The sequence below is a fragment of the Hippocampus comes genome, unplaced genomic scaffold (assembly GCF_001891065.2).
Source record: "Hippocampus comes isolate QL1 unplaced genomic scaffold, H_comes_QL1_v1.1 scaffold55, whole genome shotgun sequence".
NCBI classification, from domain to species: domain Eukaryota; kingdom Metazoa; phylum Chordata; class Actinopteri; order Syngnathiformes; family Syngnathidae; genus Hippocampus; species Hippocampus comes.
In genome coordinates this window covers 934734-957570 of record NW_017806170.1, presented here as the reverse complement: position 1 = coordinate 957570, position 22837 = coordinate 934734, and the positions used below count along the sequence as shown (strand labels likewise).

At 43.6% G+C, this 22837-nt stretch overlaps 4 protein-coding genes and 1 long non-coding RNA gene across 7 annotated transcripts; 3 read left to right on the top strand and 2 right to left on the bottom strand.

The window, feature by feature from the left end:
- The first annotated feature begins 848 nt into the window (after positions 1–848).
- On the top strand, positions 849–4256 carry cxcr3.1 (chemokine (C-X-C motif) receptor 3, tandem duplicate 1). The gene is made up of 3 exons (XM_019896136.1): positions 849–1088; positions 2460–2864; positions 2957–4256. The coding sequence occupies exons 1-3, from the start codon at positions 870–872 to the stop codon at positions 3665–3667; spliced, it is 1335 nt and encodes a 444-aa protein (XP_019751695.1). The 5' UTR covers positions 849–869; the 3' UTR covers positions 3668–4256.
- A 74-nt stretch (positions 4257–4330) lies between these two features.
- On the bottom strand, positions 4331–13396 carry cxcr3.3 (chemokine (C-X-C motif) receptor 3, tandem duplicate 3). Of its 3 annotated transcripts, none has more exons than XM_019896137.1 (3): positions 12970–13396; positions 9648–10074; positions 4331–7628 (listed from the first exon to the last, which is right to left on the bottom strand). In XM_019896137.1, the coding sequence occupies exons 2-3, from the start codon at positions 9993–9995 to the stop codon at positions 6885–6887; spliced, it is 1092 nt and encodes a 363-aa protein (XP_019751696.1). In that variant the 5' UTR covers positions 9996–10074; positions 12970–13396; the 3' UTR covers positions 4331–6884. The 3 variants fall into 3 exon arrangements, with proteins under 3 accessions (XP_019751696.1, XP_019751698.1, XP_019751697.1); XM_019896139.1 differs by having other exon boundaries at positions 9648–10045; XM_019896138.1 differs by having other exon boundaries at positions 9648–10008.
- A 1865-nt stretch (positions 13397–15261) lies between these two features.
- On the bottom strand, positions 15262–17511 carry cxcr3.2 (chemokine (C-X-C motif) receptor 3, tandem duplicate 2). Its single transcript, XM_019896160.1, has 2 exons — positions 17469–17511; positions 15262–16596 (listed from the first exon to the last, which is right to left on the bottom strand). Exons 1-2 carry the CDS (start codon positions 17502–17504, stop codon positions 15496–15498), a joined length of 1137 nt encoding a protein of 378 aa, XP_019751719.1. The 5' UTR covers positions 17505–17511; the 3' UTR covers positions 15262–15495.
- LOC109531707 (uncharacterized) lies at positions 16603–17099 on the top strand. The gene is made up of 2 exons (XR_002171229.1): positions 16603–16795; positions 16893–17099. It is a non-coding gene; the product is annotated as an uncharacterized LOC109531707 (long non-coding RNA).
- Positions 17512–20854: 3343 nt separating the features above from the next.
- Positions 20855–22830, top strand: cnfn (cornifelin). The gene is made up of 3 exons (XM_019896059.1): positions 20855–21601; positions 21668–21804; positions 22598–22830. The coding sequence occupies exons 1-3, from the start codon at positions 21490–21492 to the stop codon at positions 22685–22687; spliced, it is 339 nt and encodes a 112-aa protein (XP_019751618.1). The 5' UTR covers positions 20855–21489; the 3' UTR covers positions 22688–22830.
- The last annotated feature ends 7 nt before the right edge of the window (positions 22831–22837 follow it).

Here is a 22837-nt window from a genome sequence, read left to right as displayed (position 1 = left end):
GACAGAATAAAATACAACACAGAATAGTGTCACATGAAAGGTGAAGGAGGAAGTGCTTGCATTTGGATCTGAGGGGTGAAAGTGATACTGATCTCACAAACATTTACTGGCAGATAGTCAAAAGGCGGCTGAGATTTCGCACGTTTAAGAAAAATGATTGAAAAAGTCATGCACACTTGGTCCAGAAGTAATGGACAGTGCCAGTTTTTTTGTTTTGTTTTGCACCAACACAAGTTGTTGAGGTGCCCTGGTGTGTCTCCTAAACGGCGAATGATGACACCTTATATGTGAAATCTGAATCACATTTGATTGTTTGAGTTCAACCCCACTGCGTTGGTGTTGAACAAAAAAAGTGTCACGTTGCTGTCAAGTTTGATAGAAAAACAAGAAGTGGAGACGAGAAGGTGTGAAGAAAACAGGAACACGTCTCAAGAAGGCTCGCTCGCTGGCAGGTGTCAGGTCGATGCAAACGACAAAGTAATAAAACGTGATTTTATTGAAAGAGATTATACGGTTATATGGTCGTGCATAAAGACGGTCTAAGTAACAATGATGGAAGACAATGAATGCAACCTTCTAGCATACGTTGCTAACTTTTCTCTCGTTTCACATTTGTGTGCTGCGATGATTTTAAATAGTTAATGGTTGAGAAGGGTGGCCCGGCGGTCCAGTGGTTCGCGCGTCGACCTCACAGTGCAGAGGTCGGGGGTTCAATCCCGGCGCCCGGCTTCCTGTCTGGAGTTTGCATGTTCTCCCCGAGCCTGCGTGGGTTTTCTCCGGGTACTCTGGTTTCCTCCCACATTCCAAAAACATGCATGCCAGGTTGATTGACCACTCAAAATTGTCCCTTGGTGTGAGTGTGAGTGCGGATGGTTGTTCAAAGTACCTTTTCTGCAATGTCATTTGCATCCCCAGTCATGTACTCAGAACTCACTCAGCACACCTGCTTTCTGTGGTTTTCGCTTTTTTTTTTTTCCACTCACATAACCTTCTTGGCTTCCTCTCTTTTATCGACAGAACTATTAGCCCAATTGTCCGTGGTACTTACATCTGCTGTGTTATCAGCCATGTCATATGATTTCAGCCTGGTAAGTTTCTTCTTATTTTTATTATTATTATTATCACAGCCATCCCAAATAGGGGTAAAGTTGTTGAAAAAAAGTAATTCTACAATTATTATTTTCAGACATGCATATACGTACAGTATTTTATCTTTACACTTGACATGTTCCTACGTTTATATTTCGGGAACACCTGTTGTGTGTTTATTTACTTTTTATCTAGGTCAAGAACAGGTCTATCTTTAGTGTGAGCGCTTCCTTAGTGTTTAAAAAAATAATAAAATAAGATAATTCACAAAAAAAAAGTAACACGGTGGCAATACGTAGAAGTTATTATTTATTATTATTATTTACAAATGTGGTTAGACAGCGATACGGTCACGAGACCCTTCATTGGTTCCACCGAAGGCAAAGTGCAGTGTTTTGATTGACGCCATCGGAGAGGTTTGGATTTGACTTTTAAGTGTCGACTGTTGTGGTTCTAGTTTGGGCTGTTTTCGTCGTTTATTCGTTTCGTGATAGACACGTGCATCAAGTGGGACGAACGGTTAGCATGTCTGTCTCACAACTCTGAGTTTTGGGGTTTGACTATTTTCTGGGTTCTTTCCAATTCCAGGTACACGTAAATGATATTTGGGTGACAATCCCAGCGTCTTAATCGAAAATAAGACAGAGTAAAAAAAAAAAAAAAAAGCATACCGCTTGTGTGTCACCTGTCACGTTATCCCCGTTGTCGTTTTGGTTGTCATCTGCTACTGGACATTTTGTATGGATAGCAGATTTGGCAGCAGGTGCATTCATGTTGTCACTCTTCGTCTTGAACTCGTGACCAATCCGAGATGTAGCCTGCCCTCGGGCAGGTGGCACAGGTTCCCAATGATTGTTGCATGAACCAGTTCTGTGTACTTCCCGTGTTGTTTCGACAGGCTGCGGCGACACAGAGCCACCCCGTGGTTCCAAAGAAAACCACCAAAACGTTCATTTATTTTTTTTTCTCGAGACTTCATATCCTGCTCAGGGTTGCAGCGGGGAGCCGGAGACTCTCCCAGTTGACTTTGTGGACTGGTCAATAACAGAGCACGTGTAGAGAAGAATCCATCACCAACAGTGACACGAAAGACAAACAATGTGTGTATCAATAGACTGATGGATTGAACAGATGATTGACAGACTGACCATATAGATAGACCAGTTAAAGCGAGAGATGGACAGACCAACAGGGGGATAGATGGATTGACGGACCAACAGATACAGTTAATGGACAATCAGACAGACGGATTGACTGGCTGAAGGACAGAGGTGGAAAATTGCTCAATAGACTGATTGCCAGTGAGATGAACGTCAGGTGAACCGCTGCGCCACGGGTGACGCAACGCCTAAACAATGCATCTGTTTTAGAGCTCTCTTCTGGAAAGAGGTCAAGTGGTTACCTTCGATGGGAACTCGACGCTCTTGGACGGCGTGCTGTACGGATATGACTACGAGAGTGACGAATCGTACGACAGCAACGAGACGTTCAACGGCGTGTGCGACCCCAATGAGGGCCAGCACTTCGAGGCAGTCTTCAGCCCGGTCCTGTACTCGGTGGCCTTCCTCGTGGGCATTCTGGGTAACGGGTTGCTATTAGGAATTCTGACCCGGAGCAGAAAGACGTGGAGCGTGACCGATACCTTCATTCTGCACCTGGCCGTGGCCGACGTCCTGCAGCTGCTCACGTTGCCTCTGTGGGCCGCACAGGACGGCCAGCGTTTGGGATGGACCTTTGGCACGCCTCTCTGCAAGATCGCTGGTGCTGTTTTCACAGTAAGTCCAAATATATTATGATGATGATGATTCTTATTATTGTCGTATGTAAGCATACCAGAAAAAAAAAAAGTTCATCTTTGCGCCCTCAGATCAACTGCTACTGTGGGATCTTCCTTCTGGCTTGCATCAGCCTGGACCGCTACTTGTCCATCGTGCACGCCACCCAGGTGTACTCCCGCCGGAAACCATGGGTCATCCAGTCCAGCTGCCTGGCCGTCTGGCTCCTCTCACTTCTCCTCGCCATGCCCAATTTGATCTTTCTGGAAGCGGTGAAGAACACGAGGCGACACAAAACTCAATGCGTGGCCAACTTCGCCTCATGGGAGCTCGCCTCCCGCCTCCTCTGCCACATCGTCGGCTTCCTGCTGCCCTCGCTCGTCCTCGTCTTCTGCTACTCGTGCATCCTGCGCCGGCTGCGTTGCGGCACGGGGGCCGTCCAGAAGCAGAAAGCGTTTCGAGTCATCACTGCGGTGGTGGCAGTGTTCTTCCTCTGCTGGACGCCGTACAACGTTACTCTCATGGTGGAGACGGCTTTTTTGGGCAACAATCGCACCAGTTGTGAATTCAGAGCGTCGCTGCAGAAGGCCATGAGTATCACCCCGATTGTAGGCAACCTCCATTGCAGTCTCAACCCCATCCTGTATGCCTTCGTGGGCGTCAAGTTCCGTCGTCAGCTCCTGGACATCCTGCGGCTGCTCACCTGTACATCCAAGACGGGAACCAAATTCCAGTCGGTGGGCAGCAGGAGAACCTCCATTTGGTCCGAGTCTACGGAAACCTCCAACTCCCTCGCAATCTGAAACGCGTGTCAACAGAGGCGTGCACACATCAGAACCAAACCCCTGACGAAATACCATAACCCTCAAGTGGCTTCTGGAGGCTTGAGGCCTTCGTAAATTGGAGCAAATCTTTAGTGTATGTAACATTTTTCTTCTAGCATCGCTTTGCTTTCCAACAATCCTGACTCACATGTCAACGGCATATATACCGCCAATATTTGATTACATTGTGCCATTAAATGTACGCAAACAAAATGTATATGTACACGTCGTCTGACACCAATGATTATATTTCATTATTTCAATACTCCAGTATTTGCAGGGGACAGGGAGCGAGTGTGGCGACAAATAGCGAAAATCCACAAGTAAGGTAATATCGTTGCCACCCCAGAAAAGGTTTTTAAGCGCCTATAGATACCACTTGCCACAAGATGGCGTAAAAGTATTACTTTGCTATTAGAGGTGCTTCGGCCAAGAAACTCTGCCCCTCTTGGCTTAAAAGTATTGAAACATGATTTTTCCATTTCACGTTTGTAAAAGAGTGAAACTAGTATGTGTGCTTAGAAGTCATATTATAACAGGTATTATTTTAAATGGAACCGACATCCCCCCCCCAAAAAAAAAACATTTGGACCTTTTGCACCATCAGCCTGTAATTTTTAAAAAAAAGATTAAACTTCTTTGACAATTTTTGGGGGGGGGGAGGACACATGTACAGTATCTACTTCTACTTAAGTAAAGTGTCTCAGTAATTGAATGAATTAAAAAATAAAGTTTTAAAGTTCTCCTGATACCGCATTATAGAATTTTAATGACTGCAGTGGCATGTATGCAACACTTCAAGAAAATCATCTTGCAGGATTCTGACAGGAAGCGAACGAAGGAAAAACAAACAGCAGCTTCGCACTCTTGTGCAATGTGCAGCTTATGCAAGAAAAAAAAATATATATCAGATGATAAGGCGAAGAGGGGAGGCCTGCAAACTTCACCCAACTATGCATGACTGTGATCAAACTGTTCAGGCTTGTAGTTGTCATGGCTCACCATGAACATGTTTATTTGAGAGGAAACAATAACGACGTTTGAGCTGGAGTTACCGGTACTCATAATCCAAATTTGGTTGACTGTTTTCATGCATTTGATTGGGCCCCAGGAGACGTTGTGAACACCGATTAAGGTTCCTCCGCCCTGTTCAGCACAAAGAGGCATCTGTGAAAGTCATCTTTGCGTTGACGTGACCTCGACTGACAAATCAGGTTGGTCTGGTTGGCCTCCAAAACAGACCGGGAGTCGACACGCAAACACTTTTAATAGTCTCGTAGACGCACATGACCGATGATGTCACCCGACGTATCTATGTACCTGCACAAACATGTAGTAGCTGTCGTGAAAATTTTCTTTAAAAAATTGCAGCATTTGCCCAGAGGGAAATTCCCTTGCCGACACTAAAACACGCTTGTTGCATAACGGCGGAGTTCTCGCTCTGCTGGTTTATGGAGTAAAATGGTCTTTGTTATCATTGTCAACTTTATGAGGTGACTGGCAGGGTTTAAGATCACACACACACTGATAAGGACAGGAGCTTATCTTCTAACATATAATAATATTTAGATACTACAACTACTAGAAAAACACTGACCAGCCATAAAAAAAAAAAAAAAAAAGTCACACACTCCACTAGAGAGTTGGATTTCCTTGTCACTTTGATTTTTAGCACAACATCGTTTGGATACGTTGAACTGTTTTGGTTCACAGCTGTAAGCCTTCTTCAGCACGTGACAAAGATTCTTCCAATCTGGACTCTGCGAGTTGGGGGTTATATAAACATCACTCAAATAAAAACATCACTCATAATAACTGTTTCACTCTGTTCCGTTCTCACTGACCAAACAGAATGGACGGTTAAAGCATCTTGCTTACTTAACTTTTAAGTACAAGAGAAGGTCGTGTCAAGAGAAGGCAGTGTCGACACAGGTTTACTACAACAGCATCAATTAAAACACAGGCATTTAAAAACGTGTAAACAATGTGACAAAAAGCAACGCTGTAAAAACAGTGGTTGAATAAATAAATGATGTCCTCTGGGACATGAAAAGTCAGCACATCTCGGCTCTTGAAGCACATGACACAAAATTCCCTTCCACGAGGCATCGTGAATAAGCCACCCGTGTGGCGGGGATGGGACGAAGTCACAAATGTACAAGTTATGAGTCTCAAGTCTTCACTTTCAACAAAGTCCAAAGTTAGATCGAAATGTCAAGCAAGTGGAGGAGTCGTGACTTGTGTTCGGTCGATCATTAAGTCGAGTCATGCTCATTGCTCAGTCGCACACCAACCACACTGAGCGTTGACACTACTGTACATGCTAATGCCGAGTGCGATCTGCATTTGCGTTAGTTAGTTGGACCAAAACGTTCACAATCACAGTTCTTAACGTTCCCGAACCAGTCTCCGCGTTGTGTTATTACTTTGTCTTCTCGATTAAACACTTAACCTACTTTGAGCGGAGTTAACAATTACCCGATTTTAGGTTGGCTACACTGTGAAGTTAGCGAGGGATGCCCGTCACGGATTAAGTTGAGATCGTAGTTGTGGCTCTGATCTGTAAATTGCAAACCTTGCATGTTGCTCTTCTCTTTCTCAAAAACATATCGGTTTGAATTCAAACAGAATTATCTTCGGAACACCCTGTTTGGGTCTCGCTTTGTAACATTTTGATGGGTTGCCAGGTTTGCGTGCGCGCTATACAGCAAGTAACATTTCTTTCATCAACAAAGCAAACTTGGAAAACGCATATTTTTTCTTGTCAACGGGCAAGACAGCGGTACCTTGATTTTGAAGAGAATGCATTCCGTGAATAACATTGTAAGTAGATTTATTTGTACTGGTTGTCCAATGATAACCTGTTTCAGGTTCCCCCACAAAACGGCACCATTTTTTTGTTACCTGTTTTTTAAAAAGAAAAAATATAGCACTGTATTGTAAAATCTAAACATAAAAACATAATAAAATATACTGAAAGAGAATGTAACTAAATAATTTAATGGAGTGAAATGAAAAAATAAAAATTGCCAAAGTGACTAGCAACTTGAACCGGTAAGTGAGTGCACACGAAAGTCAAGTTCCGCATTCGATTGAGTTTCAGTCAAGTCTTAGTTAGCCAAGCAAGTTGCTAGTTTAACCTTAGTACCTGACTTGAGTCTGAGTCACATGACTTGATATCACTCCCCCAATTCAGCTATGTGGAAATTTTATGCTGCACTTGCTGCTCCACACTGGCGATCTGCTTTAACTCCTCCGTATCGGGACTTTGCGCGAGCGGGGCGTCGTCTCCTACGCCCAGCTCCCACACTGAGCCCTTGGGTTCCGCTCTGACGCAACTCAGCGCCGCCAGCGTCCACTTCCTGAAGTCGCCGCTCAGGCCGAGGTAGAGGAGCGGCCTGAGGCAGGCGTGGACGCAGCCCAAGGCTGCTGTGACCGTCAGCGCGGTTCTCGGTGAGCTTTGCTGGACCCCGGACGAACTGTTCGAGGTCTTCTTCGCACCGCCGAATGTGTCCACGACGAGCGCGACGTTGTACGGGATCCAGCAGAGCGAGAAGACCCCGACCAGGATGAGCGTGACCGCCCTCTTTCGGAATGTTTTGGCGGGGCGTTGGAACCATAGTGTCGCGCACGAGAAGCCGATGACGACGGCGGCGGCTGCGCTAAATACGTGGTGGGGAAGGCGCGATGCCAGGCGAATGTCAGCTGGGTAGAGGCCGAGGACGCACTGGGTCCTCTCCTCCTTCCACGGATGCCGCTCCAATACCATGAAGAGCCACTCGGGGATGGTGAGGAGCAGGGAGACGAGCCACACCGTCAGGCAGCTGAGGTGGGCAAACATGGGCTTCTTGTGGGAGTAAAGCTGCTTGGCCTGGACCATCCACAGGTAGCGGTCCACAGAGATGATGGCCAGGAGAAAGATCCCGCAGAAGAAGTTGAGCTAGGGAGAGGAAAACAACATCATTTTGTTTGTTTAAAGTGGGCAAAGTAGAGGTCCTCGACTCCTTAGATCAGGGGTGTCAAACTCATTTTAGTCACGGGCCAATTCGGAGTTACGTCTTCCCTCGGAGGGCCGTTATGAAAGTGAAACCACAAAATTATCACTTGTACACAACAAATTAATAGATTACGAGTTTTGAGATCAGTCAAGTCAATTATTATAGTTTGTTCAATTGTTTAAGTGAGTGTAAACAGGGTAACAAAATGATTGCAAAATTTCAACGTTATTTATTACACATGACAATTTGACATTTCTGTACAGATTTTAGCAAGTTGACACACATGATTTGCTCTCTCGGACCACATAAAATGACCTGGTGGGCCAGCTCTGGCCCCCAGGCCTTGAGTTTGACACCTGTGTCCTATATTGTTTATGACCGCACCTAAAAAGGCAAAGACATTCCGCAGTCATTGGCTGATGAACTCACTGCTATTTCTGCTTTTAAAAAAAGTTTTCTCACTTATCTCACTATTGCACAGAATGAAAACAGACAAGGCATCATCAATGAGTAGTTCTGCTAAAATGATTGTACAATAATTCGTGATCCTTGGGATATTTCGCCGAAAGCACCTAAGAGACGTGTTGTTCAAACCCCCAAGAGTCCATTTCAAACTACAGGGTGAAATGCCGAATATGTCACATTGAAGACATTTTCACCCCCCCCCCCTCCATCTCATCCCCCTTCTCTGAAATGCCTGGAGAGCTTTCGCTTTCACTGAGCACGTTTCCTCCACTCTTTTCCATTTCCCATCAGAGGCCCACAGAAACAATTAGAGAGGAATGGATGGATTTTTCAATGAGCTCAAACTTGACATTTTCTTATGGAGCAAAATGTTTGGTTGACAATTCGCCTCAAAAGTGAAACGGCCTTTACGTGACGGGCAAGATAACTTACTGCATAGGAAAGGCTGCTTGCTCTGTATGATCCAAGCATTACAATAAAAAAAATGCGCTGTGCTGTGAACATACTAGCTAGCTGCTGACGTAAACGGGCACGTAGCTGACTGCATGATGGCTCATGATTAGTATAAAAATGACAAGAAACACTTGCCTGAAACCTCTTTCATGATTAGTTTTTTAAATTGAGATTAAGGAGAATGTTGATAAATTTCAGTTTTTTTTAAAGAACATATTTGCATGATTCGTAAACTGGTTTGCGGATTGCTACCGGTGTATTCAAGTTAGCCAAATGTCATAATAATGAGCAGTAGCGGGAAGTAAGAAACTAAATATCATTCGTTACTGTAACCAAGCAGAATTATTTAATTTTTTATGGTTCTGTACTTAATTTGAATATTTATTTCCTGATAACGCTTTTCCTCTCTAAATTTGAAAGCTGATATGTGTACTTTCTACTCTGCAAAACAAAAAACAAAAACCAGCAGGTCGACCGCAATTAGTCACCTCTGTCTGGTGAGCCTATTGTACTGTTTTACGAATGCAAACCAAGAAAGTTAAGACAATTTATTGCGGCCAAATTTGTCTTCAGTTGCGTCAATGTACAAAATCTATGACTGTTGCAGTTCAGGTGATATTTTGGGGGATTTATTAAAAATGAATTTGCACATTCCTATTTAATATGTTTTTTTTGTTTGGTTTTTTTTCTGCCCATCTGACGTTCATGATCTGACTAAAAAAATAATCAGACATGACTCTCAGTACTTGAGTAGTTTTTCATTGAATCATATTTGGAGTGAGGACTACTTTTTAACTTTTACTTGACTCCTCGACTGCCTGTACAATTTTTAGCTACTTTACCGCTCTCTGGTTCTATTTTCTTTGCAAGTACAGGAGTTGAATCTTTTTCTTTACACAAGTTTCTGTACTTTTAAGTACAGACTGTGGGTCAATTTGACACCTCTCATTACTAGTCCCATATATTACATTGTGGATGTAATTTTGCCTAAGATTTGTAAATAGAATGTAATGGGAGGTGAACAAAAACAAAATGGTCCAAACCTTAAAAATAACTGCGCTGATCTTGCAAAGAGCGAGCCCGAGGCACCATCCGCAACTCTGGGTGGCCTGCGCTGCCCACAGGGGCAGCGTGAACAGCAGCAAGACGTCGGCAAGGCTCAGGTGGAGGATGAAGGTGTCCGACGTCCTCCACGCTCGCTTCTTCATCGCCAGCGCCGCCAGCAGCAGGCCGTTCCCGAACAGACCCACAATCAGCACCACCGAGTAGACGAGCGGGATCCACACCGTCCGGCCACCCCGCGACTCCGGGTCGTCATCTTGGTACACGTAGTCGTCGTCGTAGTCGTAGCTGACGTTGAGGCGGAACAATCCGTCCAGGTCGACGTCCATCTTGGTCCTGCCGCTGCCGAGACAACAGTGCCGTCCGTCTTCAGAAGGCTCTTGAACAGATGAAATGGTTCACTCCTCCCTGCGTTTGGAAAATGTCCACCGCAAAAATGTTTTTAAAGAACACCAGTCGAGGTCTCACATGGGAGGGTGTCATCATATGATGCAAGGGCAGTGTGGGTTTAAATCGGAAGTTCCCCAGCCACATGCTCGCACACTCGCTGAAAAAGATGAGCTTCAGGAAACACCACACCCCCGACGTGAACTGACAGTGACTGAGAGCTCTTCCGCTTTTTCATTCAAATGAGGTAGATACAAAAGTCATGGGTAATCGATGCAACGATACGGCAGAGGTATGAGAATGACTTCGAGCAGTGAGATGATGGCAGAGATCTTTTAATAAGTGTTGTGTGTGCCATACGCAACAGTGAACTTCCATTAATCATGTCGGGGTGTTATGTTCCACAGTGACCCGCAAGTGGGGAAAATTTGCAACATATGGAGCTGAGCAATATTAACAATTTTTTAAATAATGTGCTAACTTCTATTCCCAATCGGAAACTAATCGTCACTTGGTGGCTCAGATGCAGAAACATTTATGGGCGCAAACTTCCTGTGATACACCAGAAATAGCAATCAGTCATTTGTGCCGAACAGTTTTTGTTTCCCGAAGCGGTTTTTGATTTGCGTTCGTAATACAGGTACACCGATCAATCAGCCGAGATCGAGATCGGCACCGATTTCTTTAATTTCGGGGGATCGGGATCAGCAAAAATCGCGATCGACAAGTCAGAAAGATCGGGTTGTGTTTTCGGGTGCGAGTTCTTGAGAGTTTTTTTGTTGGTCTACACATGCTAGGCTTGCCTATCAAACTTCATGGGGAAGTTGTACTGGCTATGGGGGCTGAATTTTGAAGAGGACGCCACAAAGCCAATTTGGGGGTTCACACTGAATGTCGAATTTCTAAAGGATAATTTTGTCTTTGAACCCAGGGAAGTGACCCTAAAATGGTCATTGCGAACCAAAACGGCTGACTTACTGGGTCTTTTTGAACATGGCTTCTTGAGATCTTTTGATACTTGGACTAAAAGGAACCTCTTAAGTTCTGATATTCATCTTCAGTCGTTCAGCTTTGACCATTTCAATGACGTCATCAACGTGTGGACTGTCACCAAGATGGAGACCAAGCGCAAAACGAATACAGTACATAAATAGCAGCCACCTAAATTACTCCCCCATAATGTAGGTCAGGTTTTGTGTAAATGCTGAAGTCACCACACACACACACACACACACACACACACACACACACACACACACACACACACACACACACACACACACGCGCGTCATCTTATTTGTCATATTTTTAAACTTCGTTTGTACTTAAGTTGACTTCAACATTAACATGAGTCATGGTTTCTTCTCACAAGTAACACTATTGACAATGTCTTAGTGACTTACTCATGACAACACACTGGCGTGCTTTGTGTTTTGTCACCTTAGGGCAGGGATGTCCTAACTTCTAACGCAGTCAATAATAATAATTTTTTTAAAATGAGGTTTTAAGAAACGTGTTCAAACCAATACACAATAGGTCAAGATTAAATAGAATAAAAGAGAAAATATATAATTGATTTAAATTAACTAAATACACCAAAAAGTCTACGTCTGTTTTCTAATCTTTAGCTGTATGAACTTTTTCATTTTTTTGTGTTGTAATACCTTGAACCATAGACTTTTTTTTACATTTTATTTTTTTTTAATGTAGTGTCTCATGACTTAATCTTGAAACATGAAATAATTTTCTAAATTAAAAAAAAAAAAATTGTGTGATACAATGGAACCAGTTAGCATTTTTCAACTTTTCAAATGACACTTTAAACATTAAAAAATGAATTTCAAGTTGAGAAAAAGTGTGATCTGTAGTTAACTTGAGCAACAAATAACACCCTGCCCCCAAAATCACGATTGTGCATTTAGCACATCCACCACATGACGATTTTTTTAAAAACTACATTGCATGTCACATTATCTTCTTACTCTTAAACTTAATCCGACCGGACGCGTCATTTGAGTTCACTCCATGCTAATATTGACAAGGATAACAGCGAACGTCACACAAGCACCAAAGTAATTGAGACTAAGTTGGGTTTGCCTTACACTTGAGTTGTAACATACAAGTATGTTGGGGTGTTTGAGATCAGAGAGTCCCGAGTTCCCATATAGACCAAATCGGGCTGTGCGCTAAGGCACACGTCCATGCAGTAAACAAATACAGTGCAGCTCAGCCTCTGGCTAAGAAAAACAGTGTTGGGCAAACACAAATTCCATTGTCATTTCAACAGCCTCGTTTGGTTTGAATGATACCAGACACACACACACACACACACACACACACACACACACACACACACACACACACACACACACACACTTCAAAGTGAAAATGCCCAAACTGAGCCGATCGCCCTTTTCCCTTCCAAGTGTGCTTTTCACCAAAGTACACACAAAAACCCCATGCAAGCACGAGCGGAACATGCAAACTCCACACAGGAATGCCAGAACTGAGACTCAAACCCAGAACATGAGTACTGTGCGGCAGACGTGTTGACCACTAGTCAACCATGTGAAGATACTGTTTTTTTTTTTCATTGTATTACTATTCATTGTGTGAAGCAACAGTCGAATCAGTAGAAACAGAATTCGTTTGAGTGAATTATCATCATATATTTTATTGGGACACCACTGATCATATGACAATGTCAGTGTGCATCTTGTATAACACGCACATTTACCGTCCCCTAAAAAAACACAAATTAACGTCTGAACTGCTGGTAACAAAAGTGAGTAAACCAATTCGTGAAAATGTACAAATCGGACCGAAGTAGCCATTTTCTGTCTTTGGGATATTCTAGCCAAAAAGCTGAAAACTGCGAGGCACACGTAGAAATAGAATGACAACAAAGGTGCTCACCTTAAACAGATGATGACAGCTGCACGAGGTTCAGGTCGTTCGTGGTCCAAATGAATAACAGGAAAAAGAAGCCCACTCCCCCCCGCACACTTCCACTGTGGTGCAACGCAACACTTTTGGGTGGAGGTGCAGAGTGTCTGCAAGACGTCAAATCCAGAAGAAAAACGAAACACAGAAGCTTCCCGTTCTCTTCATGCTGACTAGGGGTCGCAGTTCAGACACGCAAAACGCGCGGTGGTGACTGAAAGAACCGAAAACAAAACACGGAGAGGGAAAAACAACAACAGAAACACTCCACAACAAAGATTAGTTTCGGTAAATCGCGGCAGGAGTGAATGACTAATTATTAAGTCGTTGCGTCTGGATTTGTTCGAGTCAACAAATGTTATCTAAGAGCTTCCAACACACAACGCCACACGACCACAAACACGACGACGGCATGCATGGGTGCGCTTCAAAATAAAATTATAGTGTCGTCAGGATTCGAAAAAAACGATGACAAATGCCAAAATCGTGAGTCATTCATGTATTACTTAGTACTATAGTGTTATAAAATTCAATCAGACATATTGTCTCTGTTTAGTAAGGAATGAACATTTGTATTGTTTTTATTTTGAAGCCTTCGGAAGCGCGCTTCGAACTTTCCGGACATGGGAGTCTCTGGCTTGACGCTTGTGAACAAAGACGGAGACAAAGCGGGCGCAATGACAGCCCACGGCCGATAGAGTGCGCTCTTTAGTAATGTTCAACTCTGTAAACATGCAAAACAATTTTGGAGACGCAAACGTCCTCCACTTCTTACGTTGACATCAAATGTGCATTTTTTTTTTTTGTTGTTGAAAATACAAAATAATTTCTTTCTTTTGAATTGAAAAAAAATACTCAAGTGTTTAACATTTTTCATTGGTTCAGCTTGTGTGTGGTGTGTGTTTTATAACGGCTGGACAGGACTTGCTTCAAAAAAGCATTCTAATCTCAATGGGATATTTCAAAACTTGTTTCCCGTAAATTGAGATTCCAACTTGATATGACTATACACACGAGGGAATTAATTTTCTTTCTCAAAACATGGACCAAGTTAGTGATACAAAACATTTTTTCCTTTAATTTTTAACTTTATTTTCGTAATATATACAACAAGTATAAAATGTACAAAAATGTACTTTTTTTCCCTCGATAAAACACACTTGGCAGAAGCGTACGAGAAGAAGACTGTTGATTTCATTCCACCAACAATAAATCATTCAAAACAAATCATAGCACATAGCCAATGCTAATGGTTGTGTGCCACCTGGAACATCAAACGTGAGTCGCGATCATTTCCTCTTTTTTTTTTCTTTCTTTTGCGGCACAGAGCGCACGCATACAGCTGGATTTTTGGAGCCACAGAAAAAAGACACAAAGTCAGCAGAATTGCTTCAACTTTTTTACAAAATTTTCACTTTGTTTTCATGCTCAGTGAGAAGGGCACGTTTATATTCCCAGACCACTGGTTTAGTGGCCATACCTTGACATTTGCATTTGATTGTTAAGAACAGTACTACAGTATTTCATAAGATTACCATACAGAAAAATATCCAACAGCAAAATAGGCCATTAAAAAAAAATTAAAGCGACAACATTTTGTATGAGGCGGCACCATACCGACATAGAGAACATTTTCCAGTCTTTATCCTTCACCTGACTTTTTATTTCAGTGTACGTACTTTCTTAATTTGGGCTTGTAATTTATTTATTTATTTATTATTTTTTTTATTAAGTGTAAAAATATGAGGGGACTTCTACTGAGCAGGACTTACTGACTTGGCTCAACTCGTAATTTATTCATTTTTATTGACAAAACCTGCTACTACAGGTTACTATATCTAGTACCTGGTGGGTTGGGGTTCCTGCCACAAGACACAAAAACATGAGAAATCACACATTGTCCAAACTCCAAACCAGGAATCAGCGACCTTTTTGAAAGCGAGAGCTCCTTCTTGAGCAATGATAAATGCCAAGGGCTACCAGTTTCATACACACTTCTGAAATCATAAATTTGCGAACATTGTCTTGAATTAGATGAGATTTGGGAAGACACTGATCAAGTTTGTGGTTTCTCCGAGCAATGATTTTGGAAACAGATACTTTATTTCCGGAAATCTCTGCAAATATTAACAGATTGAAATGATTATTTAATTGGTTCACGGAATCCATGTTGGTGATGCCTGCGCTAAACGCTGCCGTGTTTAACTGTGAGTCAGCAGTGGTACATTGTAGTTGTGTTTTTTTTTTTTCTGGAATAGAAAACCTTTTTGGGGGGTGGTGGGTGGGACACGTAACTTTTTTTCCCTCAAGAATCTTGTATAGCCTATGTGCTGTTTCTTAAAAAATGTGCATCTTTTTTCATTAATTACTCTTTTTGAAGCCGAAGACATTTGAAAATGTGCAGAGCTCAAGAGCCAGAGGAGTCGGTGCTGCACAGTGGAAAAGTGGCACTTTTCTGGCCCCCCCTTGACAAGCCACTTACAAACATGAGCTTCTCGATCATCTTCCCACCATAACCGAGTAGGAGGTGTTTTCGCTCTCGGCAGAGCTGTAGGAGCCGGTGGTCTTGCGCTTCCTCTCCCTCCACTCCTCCACGCCCAGCCCGACTTTCGGGCCCAGCAGCCCCTTGCACATACGCGCCATCTCCCTGCGGAATTTGACCCCCACGAAACCGTACAGCAGCGGGTTGAGGGCGCAGTGCGACAGCCCGGCGCTCTCGGTGATCACCTTGCCCATGTCCACAATGCGGCCGAACCGGCAGCCCCCCGCCACCACCTCTAGCCTCTGGAGGCTGTCGGCCAAAAGGAAGCCGTTGTACGGCGCCCAGCAGAGCACGAAGACAGACACCAGGGAGACGATGAGGCGCAGGGACTTGCGCTTCTGCCGGCGGGTGGCGTTGCACAGCGAGCGGAAGATCCGGATGTAGCAGTAAAGCATGATGAGGAGTGGCAGCCCGAAGCCCAGACTCACGCTGACCAGCTGCAGGCCGGCGTGCCACTGCGCGGCGTTGTTGGTGAACCACACCTGGCACAGGAGCGGGGCCCGCCCCTCGTCGATTTTCACCTCGCTCACCTGCTTGAAGACAATGTCCACGCCGCCCAGGCCCAGGCAGCCCACCCAGATGAAGGCGCAGGCCACCTGCGCCTGGCAGGTGTTGCGCTTCCAGCCGGAGCTGACGGCGTGGACGATGGCAAGGTAGCGGTCGAAGCTGATGCAGGCCAGGAAAAGGATGCCGCTGTAGCGGTTGAACGAGAACAGAGCGCCGGACATCTTGCAGACGGCCTCGCCGAACACCCATTGATGGGCCCACTGCGTGGAGAACAGCGGCAGCGTGAAGGCCAGCAGCAGGTCGGAGATGGCCAAGTGGAGGAGGAAGGTGTCGGTGAGGGAGAAGGAGCAGGCGCCGCCGCCGTGGGAGTTGCGATAGCGGCGGATCACGCACAGCACCAGCACGTTGCCCACCACGGCCAGGATAAAGACCAGGATGTAGACGACGGGCAGGTACCTCCGCGCAAAAGCGTAGATGTCTTCGTGCGGGCAAGGGGCCGCGTGCGTCTTACTGGTTTCGGGGGACAACGTGTAGTTGTCATAATCGAATATCTGAAGACGCACAACAATGTATCTTTTAAGCAGCATGGATCGTATACCGTGGAGCCCTCACTCCAATTGTGAACAACTGCAAGTAATTGATTCATGTTGGGTTCTAGGAACTATGTTGAAGTGAGCTGTGAAGCTTGATGTAGTACATTGCCAGTTGCCACCATCCTCTGACATGTTGCGGCCAAAGAACTACGTTGAAGTGAGTTACAGAAGTCCATGTAGTGCTTTGGCGCAATCTTGTGGAAACAGGAACTACGTTGAAGTTAGTTGCTTTTGTTTATGTGTACCTGTTAGAGCAAGAGAACATGGCTATGCTGTACAAAGTACGAGACACACTGGAGGTTGCAACTATTAAACATACGGGCAGCACTGTAGCAAAGACAAAAATGGACCCCTACTGTGCTCCTACTTTTATATTTGTACCAATGCAAGCTGTGGTGTCCAACCAAGATGACATATTGCTGATTTATCGAGGTCATAGTTCAGTTTTCCATATTAAAAAAAACAAACATTTGACCAAAAATATGTCACGATGTCAACTTTTTCTTTCTCTGAATGCAGTATTGAAAGAAAAGAATTTTGTTTGCAGCATTATAGATACACAGAAAAGTAATATAATACCTCTCAATAACAAATATTCTTTCCACCTTAACATCATATTTTAACATAAGCCATGGAGAAACAACTTGCATGCCTCTTTATTTACTTACTGTATGTCTATGCTTGAGAAACAAATCTGATTGTGACATAAAACAGGAATGTTCTGATATAGTGCCAATTTGCTCTCTTATATCTTATTATAAAGAAAATGTTATATTTAAGAATATTCTCCAGCAATTTGGCCCTTAATGCGCAAAAACAAAGCAACTCACCCAGTAGTCCTCAGTGGTTACCATGTAATCATCCATGTTTGTTGCAGACTGCAAAGTGTATCAAGCAAAGCTGTTTTTCGCAGCCAAAACTGGATTGATGAGAATAAAGAAGAAGTCACAATTTCGGGAACCGAATCCTCACACACTAGAGAACAGATACAAACATAGCTTGCCATTGGAATGGATGAGTGTCTTATTTTTGCCTTGGAGGAAATTGTGACATGTTTGGGCCCAAAAAAAAAAAAAGTTTGAACGATCATTTAAGGCAGACAGACAGTACGTGACTAATGTGGATGCTGTGGAAAAAAGGTTCGACAGCAGCATCATTAGTTGTTGTTTTTCAATGTTAAAATATCATCATGAACGCAAAAACGTGAATCCTCCAAATGAAACAATAAGCGGTGCACAGCAACAGGAAGACAAGTTTGACTCACCATCTGAAGACCTGCGAACATGACAGGATACAAACATAACGTAGAACATCCAGAAAGACAGAAGAAAGAAATGAACAAATGACAGTGATGACTTGTAGAAGTAGAAACTGTTCGGCTTCATCTTAATATACTGTATAAAAAAAATAAAAAATAAAAAATCCTCGTCTCACCCCTCAGGTGGTGTCCATCCCTCATTCAGCTCGGGTCCTCTACCAGAGGCCAGGAAGCTTGAGGGTTCTGCGCAGTATCCTTGCTGTTCCCAGCACTGCACATTTCTGGACTGAGATGTCCGATGTTGTTCCCGGGATCTGTTGCAAACACTCATCTAGTTTGGGGGTCGCTGCCCCGAGTGCTCCGACCACCACAGGCACGACTGTCACCTTTACCTTCCAGGCTCTCTCCAGCTCCTCTCTGAGCCCTTGGTATTTCTCGAGTTTCTCGTGTTCCTTCTTTCTGATGTTTCCATCACTTGGGACCGCTACATCCACTACAACGGCTTTCCTCTGCCCTTTATCTATGATCACGATATCTGGCTGGTTCGCCATTACCATCTTGTCAGTCTGGATCTGGAAGTCCCACAGGATCTTCGCTCTGTCATTCTCCACCACCTTCGGAGGTGTTTCCCATTTTGACCTTGGGCTTTCCAGTCCATACTCCACACAGATGTTTCGGTAGACTATGCCAGCCACCTGGTTATGGCGTTCCATGTAGGCTTTCCCTGCCAGCATCTTACACCCTGCAGTTATGTGTTGGATCGTCTCAGGTGCCTCTTTGCACAACCTACACCTTGGGTCTTGTCTGGTGTGGTATATCTGGGCCTCAATGGCTCTGGTGCTCAGGGCCTGCTCCTGAGCAGCCAGGATGAGTGCCTCTGTGCTGTCCTTCAGGCCAGCCCTCTCTAGCCACTGATAGGACTATATATATATTTATATATATAAAATCACATTTTCAAATTACATATTTATTTTTATTGTAAACGCAACACTAATATCCATGGATTATCGAGCTAACTGTCTGTCTGTCTAGCTAGCTAGCTAGCTAGATGTCTATCTGTGTCTGTCAATCTAGCCATCTGTGAGTCTGTCTGTCGAGCTAGCTAGCTATTTGTCTGTCTGTGTGTCTGTCGAGCTAGCTGGCTATCTGGCTGGCTATCTGGCTAGCAAGTTAGCTATCTGTCTGTCTGTCTATATATCTAATGGACTTTCACTCACCATCCAAACTGTGATTGTCCAATTACTTAAACTAACTTCAACCTATTAAAAACAAATAACATACAATAAACTTAAGTTGCATTCTCCCATAATGCTCTGTGTTGTTCACACTTCCACATTTTAGGCCAAAGGTAAAAAAAAAAAAAAAGAAATTTTTTTTCTTGACGGATTAATTTTCTAGCTGGCTATCTGGCTGGCTATCTGGCTAGCAAGTTAGCTATCTGTCTGTCTGTCTATATATCTAATGGACTTTCACTCACCATCCAAACTGTGATTGTCCAATTACTTAAACTAACTTCAACCTATTAAAAACAAATAACATACAATAAACTTAAGTTGCATTCTCCCATAATGCTCTGTGTTGTTCACACTTCCACATTTTAGGCCGAAGGTAAAAAAAAAAAAAAAGAAATATTTTTTCCTGACCGATTTATGTTCACAAGCATCTCATCTGCCAAAAGTGTGAGGAACTGAATCATCTTGTGGTTACTTTTGTCCCGACTGAGGGTCTTCTGTTAACTCTGCACTTGCACAATAGCGCAGATGTCTCTCTTACTTCTGCTCCGGTCAAAGTTGTTTGAAATGGGCACGGCTTTCGACAAAAAAGCACATACTCTAATCAAGTAGTGCATGTGCATGACATTTGAACTTTATATACTTGTATGAAAAGTAAGACTTTTCAAGGTCTTTCATCCGAATATTTGGGCCTCTATAGTGCCTGTCCACTTTTTTAAATAGCCAAGTTTTCGCAAAGTTATATGACCCCTGTGCAGGTGCAAAAATAGGCCAAAATTGTATGGTGAAAAATAATCCGAGCTCTCTTCCCGTTCATTTTAAGACATGGCTACTGTTGACTTCATACTTGGGATGCCACGCATCCCTCCCAATTTTCAAAAGTATCACGACAGGGCTTGCCAACCCATTTCTTTGTAATCATGTGTGAGGAATTTTTTTCACCAGGCCCGATGTACTTGAAATTTCATGAGTTTCTGTGCATGTTTAGACCCTCAAAATGTGCTTGTTTTGTGAGAAGATTAGAAAAAAAAAATCCAACAGGGATCTTGTAGTGGTCACTGCTTTGGCCCTTCTCAATATTTATTTCAATAGTATTGCATTCCCTGCCACCACTTTCTTAAATGTACAAAGAAAATAACTTTCACGGTGAAAAAAAACAGCGATCCAGCGAAGGCAAAAGACATTTGCTTTCAGTTTCTTGAATGCGACACATGTATTAGCCAAAAAACAAGTTGAACTAAGGCAGAGGACTGATTAACCGTACTATCCTGCCCCCTATTGGTGTGGGGCGGCATGTGAGAGGATAACGTTTGCCTTTTTTCCATGACAGCCTAACGGCAACAAAACACTTTCACTTCCTTTGCTTACTTGCAGGCGTTTCAGAGTGAAACGAGGCTAAATTGTCACGGTTCTCTTTTCAAATTTCTTAGTAGTGCTATATTTATTCAGCAAAATATTATAGCTACAGCTGCATGCATTGACGTACGACCAAATCAAATTTTCATTGGAATGAATTTATGAATGTATTCATGGTACAGCCCGAAAAAGCTTCACTGTGTACCGTACTTTTTTGTTGATAAAATATTACATGTCTACCAAGTACTTCCTGGTTTTAACTCTTTTCAACAAAAAAAAAAAAAATACTATAGAGTAAATTCTTAAGATTGCCCAAAATCTGGGGTGCTTGGATTTACTTTCAGGGTACTTCAGCACCCCCATGCCTATGATTATAGGACATATTAGTGGAAAAAAGTTAGAAATTTTTTTATACCACAAACACCTAGCAATAGAAGATGAACATTTAGTCGGCGTTTCGGCATTTTGTATTCACTGTACCTAGTCCTAGGGAGGGTGTTCAAACAGTCCAGAGTGTACAAACATACGACAGAAACTACAGAAAATGGATGGCTGGTTATTCTTTACATGTGCCCTGCGATTGGCTGGTGACAAGTCCAGCGTGTTCCCCGCCCCGAGTCAGCTGGGATAGGCTCCAGGTCAGCTGCGACCCTGCTGAGGACTAGCGACATAGAAAATGGATGAATGCGTGATTTGTTCATTTGGACGGCGAGTAGAATACATACTGACCAAATACAAACACGTTTGACAATTTATCATTCGTGGGTCATGCTCAGTAGATGGTGGGTGTGTGTACGTGAGTGTGTACACAACACACACTCTATTCTCATTCATCCTTCGCTCTTCAATTATTGCCAGATGATAAATAATAATAATACGACGCAAATCAATCATGTTGGGTGCACCCTTTTGACTGGTGCGCTACGCCCTGAAATCAAACACTCGAGGTGGGTCATGTGGGGGTTATAAGAGCCCACCCGAGGGTAAAAGTGCGCAGCGGTGAACATGTCTTTCCAGCCCAGCGTGATCAGTTCCCAGCCTCAAGTCAGCGTCCACCAGTACGCCATGTCCGACTGGAGCTCCAACACACTGGACTGCTGCGACAACTGCGGGATCTGTATGCGTTGAAACCGTCGAGCAGTGTCCAGTGGAGCTTTAACTGTACACTGTCTTTGGTTCACAGGTCTGTGCGGGACCTTCTTGCCGTGCATCCTGGAGTGCAAGGTGGCTCAGGACCACGGGGAAAGCTGCTGCCTGGCCTTCCTCCCCAGCTCCTCGGTGGCTTTGAGGACCAGCATTCGCCACAAGTACCGCATTGAAGTAAGTTTGGGCAGGTTACAATGCTTGACAACCACCTTGTTTGGCGCTACTGACCAGTAAAAGTAAATGGCTTAATCCAAGATGCTATATTTGTGAAGTGCAGCTCAGTTGTCTTTAACTTTGAGCACGTTTGCCTTTAATCTTTTCGATCTGTTGATTTAAAAACTGTAAACTGAGTGGGGCTCTGAAGTTGGCAGACTCACAGGCCAAAAAGGAGAGCCCAGAGTGCAAAACAAACATGGTGAAGCAGCATTCAGCTGTCATGCTGCACATGAATGGAATAAACTGGGTGAAGTGGATTTTTTTTGTTTTATTTTTAACTCCAGGCAAAAATAAGTCTTTTTGGGGGGGGGGGGGGCAAGCATACTTTTTTTTTTCCAAACATCTTTTTCTTGGAGTGTATATTCTTTTCTGAATACCTTACATGATCCATCCACCATTAAAACTTGCAGCCATTCATCCACTGTGTGAAAGCTTGCTCTTCCTAGCCAGTACACCCCAGACTGGTCGCCCGCCAATCGCAGGCCACAAATGGACAATAGTTTGGCAAATTGAAAATTGTTCTCAGGGCGAATTGAATGTTTTCACCATTCACATAATTAGTAACATTTTGTAATCCCTTTTATTCGCACAATTGCCCACGTGTACACGCTGAAATTGTGGCCTCCATGCTGCAATCACGAAATACGTTTTTACAATTATCACCAGAAGCACCTGCCGCTCTTTTGAGGAAATACTGCATTGTGTATGGTCAAAATATCTAACCGTGTGCACCTCTCGCTTCCTCCCACAGGGCTCGGTATGTAAAGATTGGTTGGTCATGGCCTGCCTTCCGCTGTGTGGACTGTGTCAAATGGCCAGAGAGCAAAAGATGAGAGGATAAGAAGGGGGGCAACCAATAAAAATGGAGGACTCTGTGTTTGAAGTGACATTATGAACTGACATACGAGTCATGAGAAGTCAACAGGATGAATGATAATACTTCTCCTTTTTCTGAGATGAAATAAATTACTGACGTTATCTAAACCAGAGA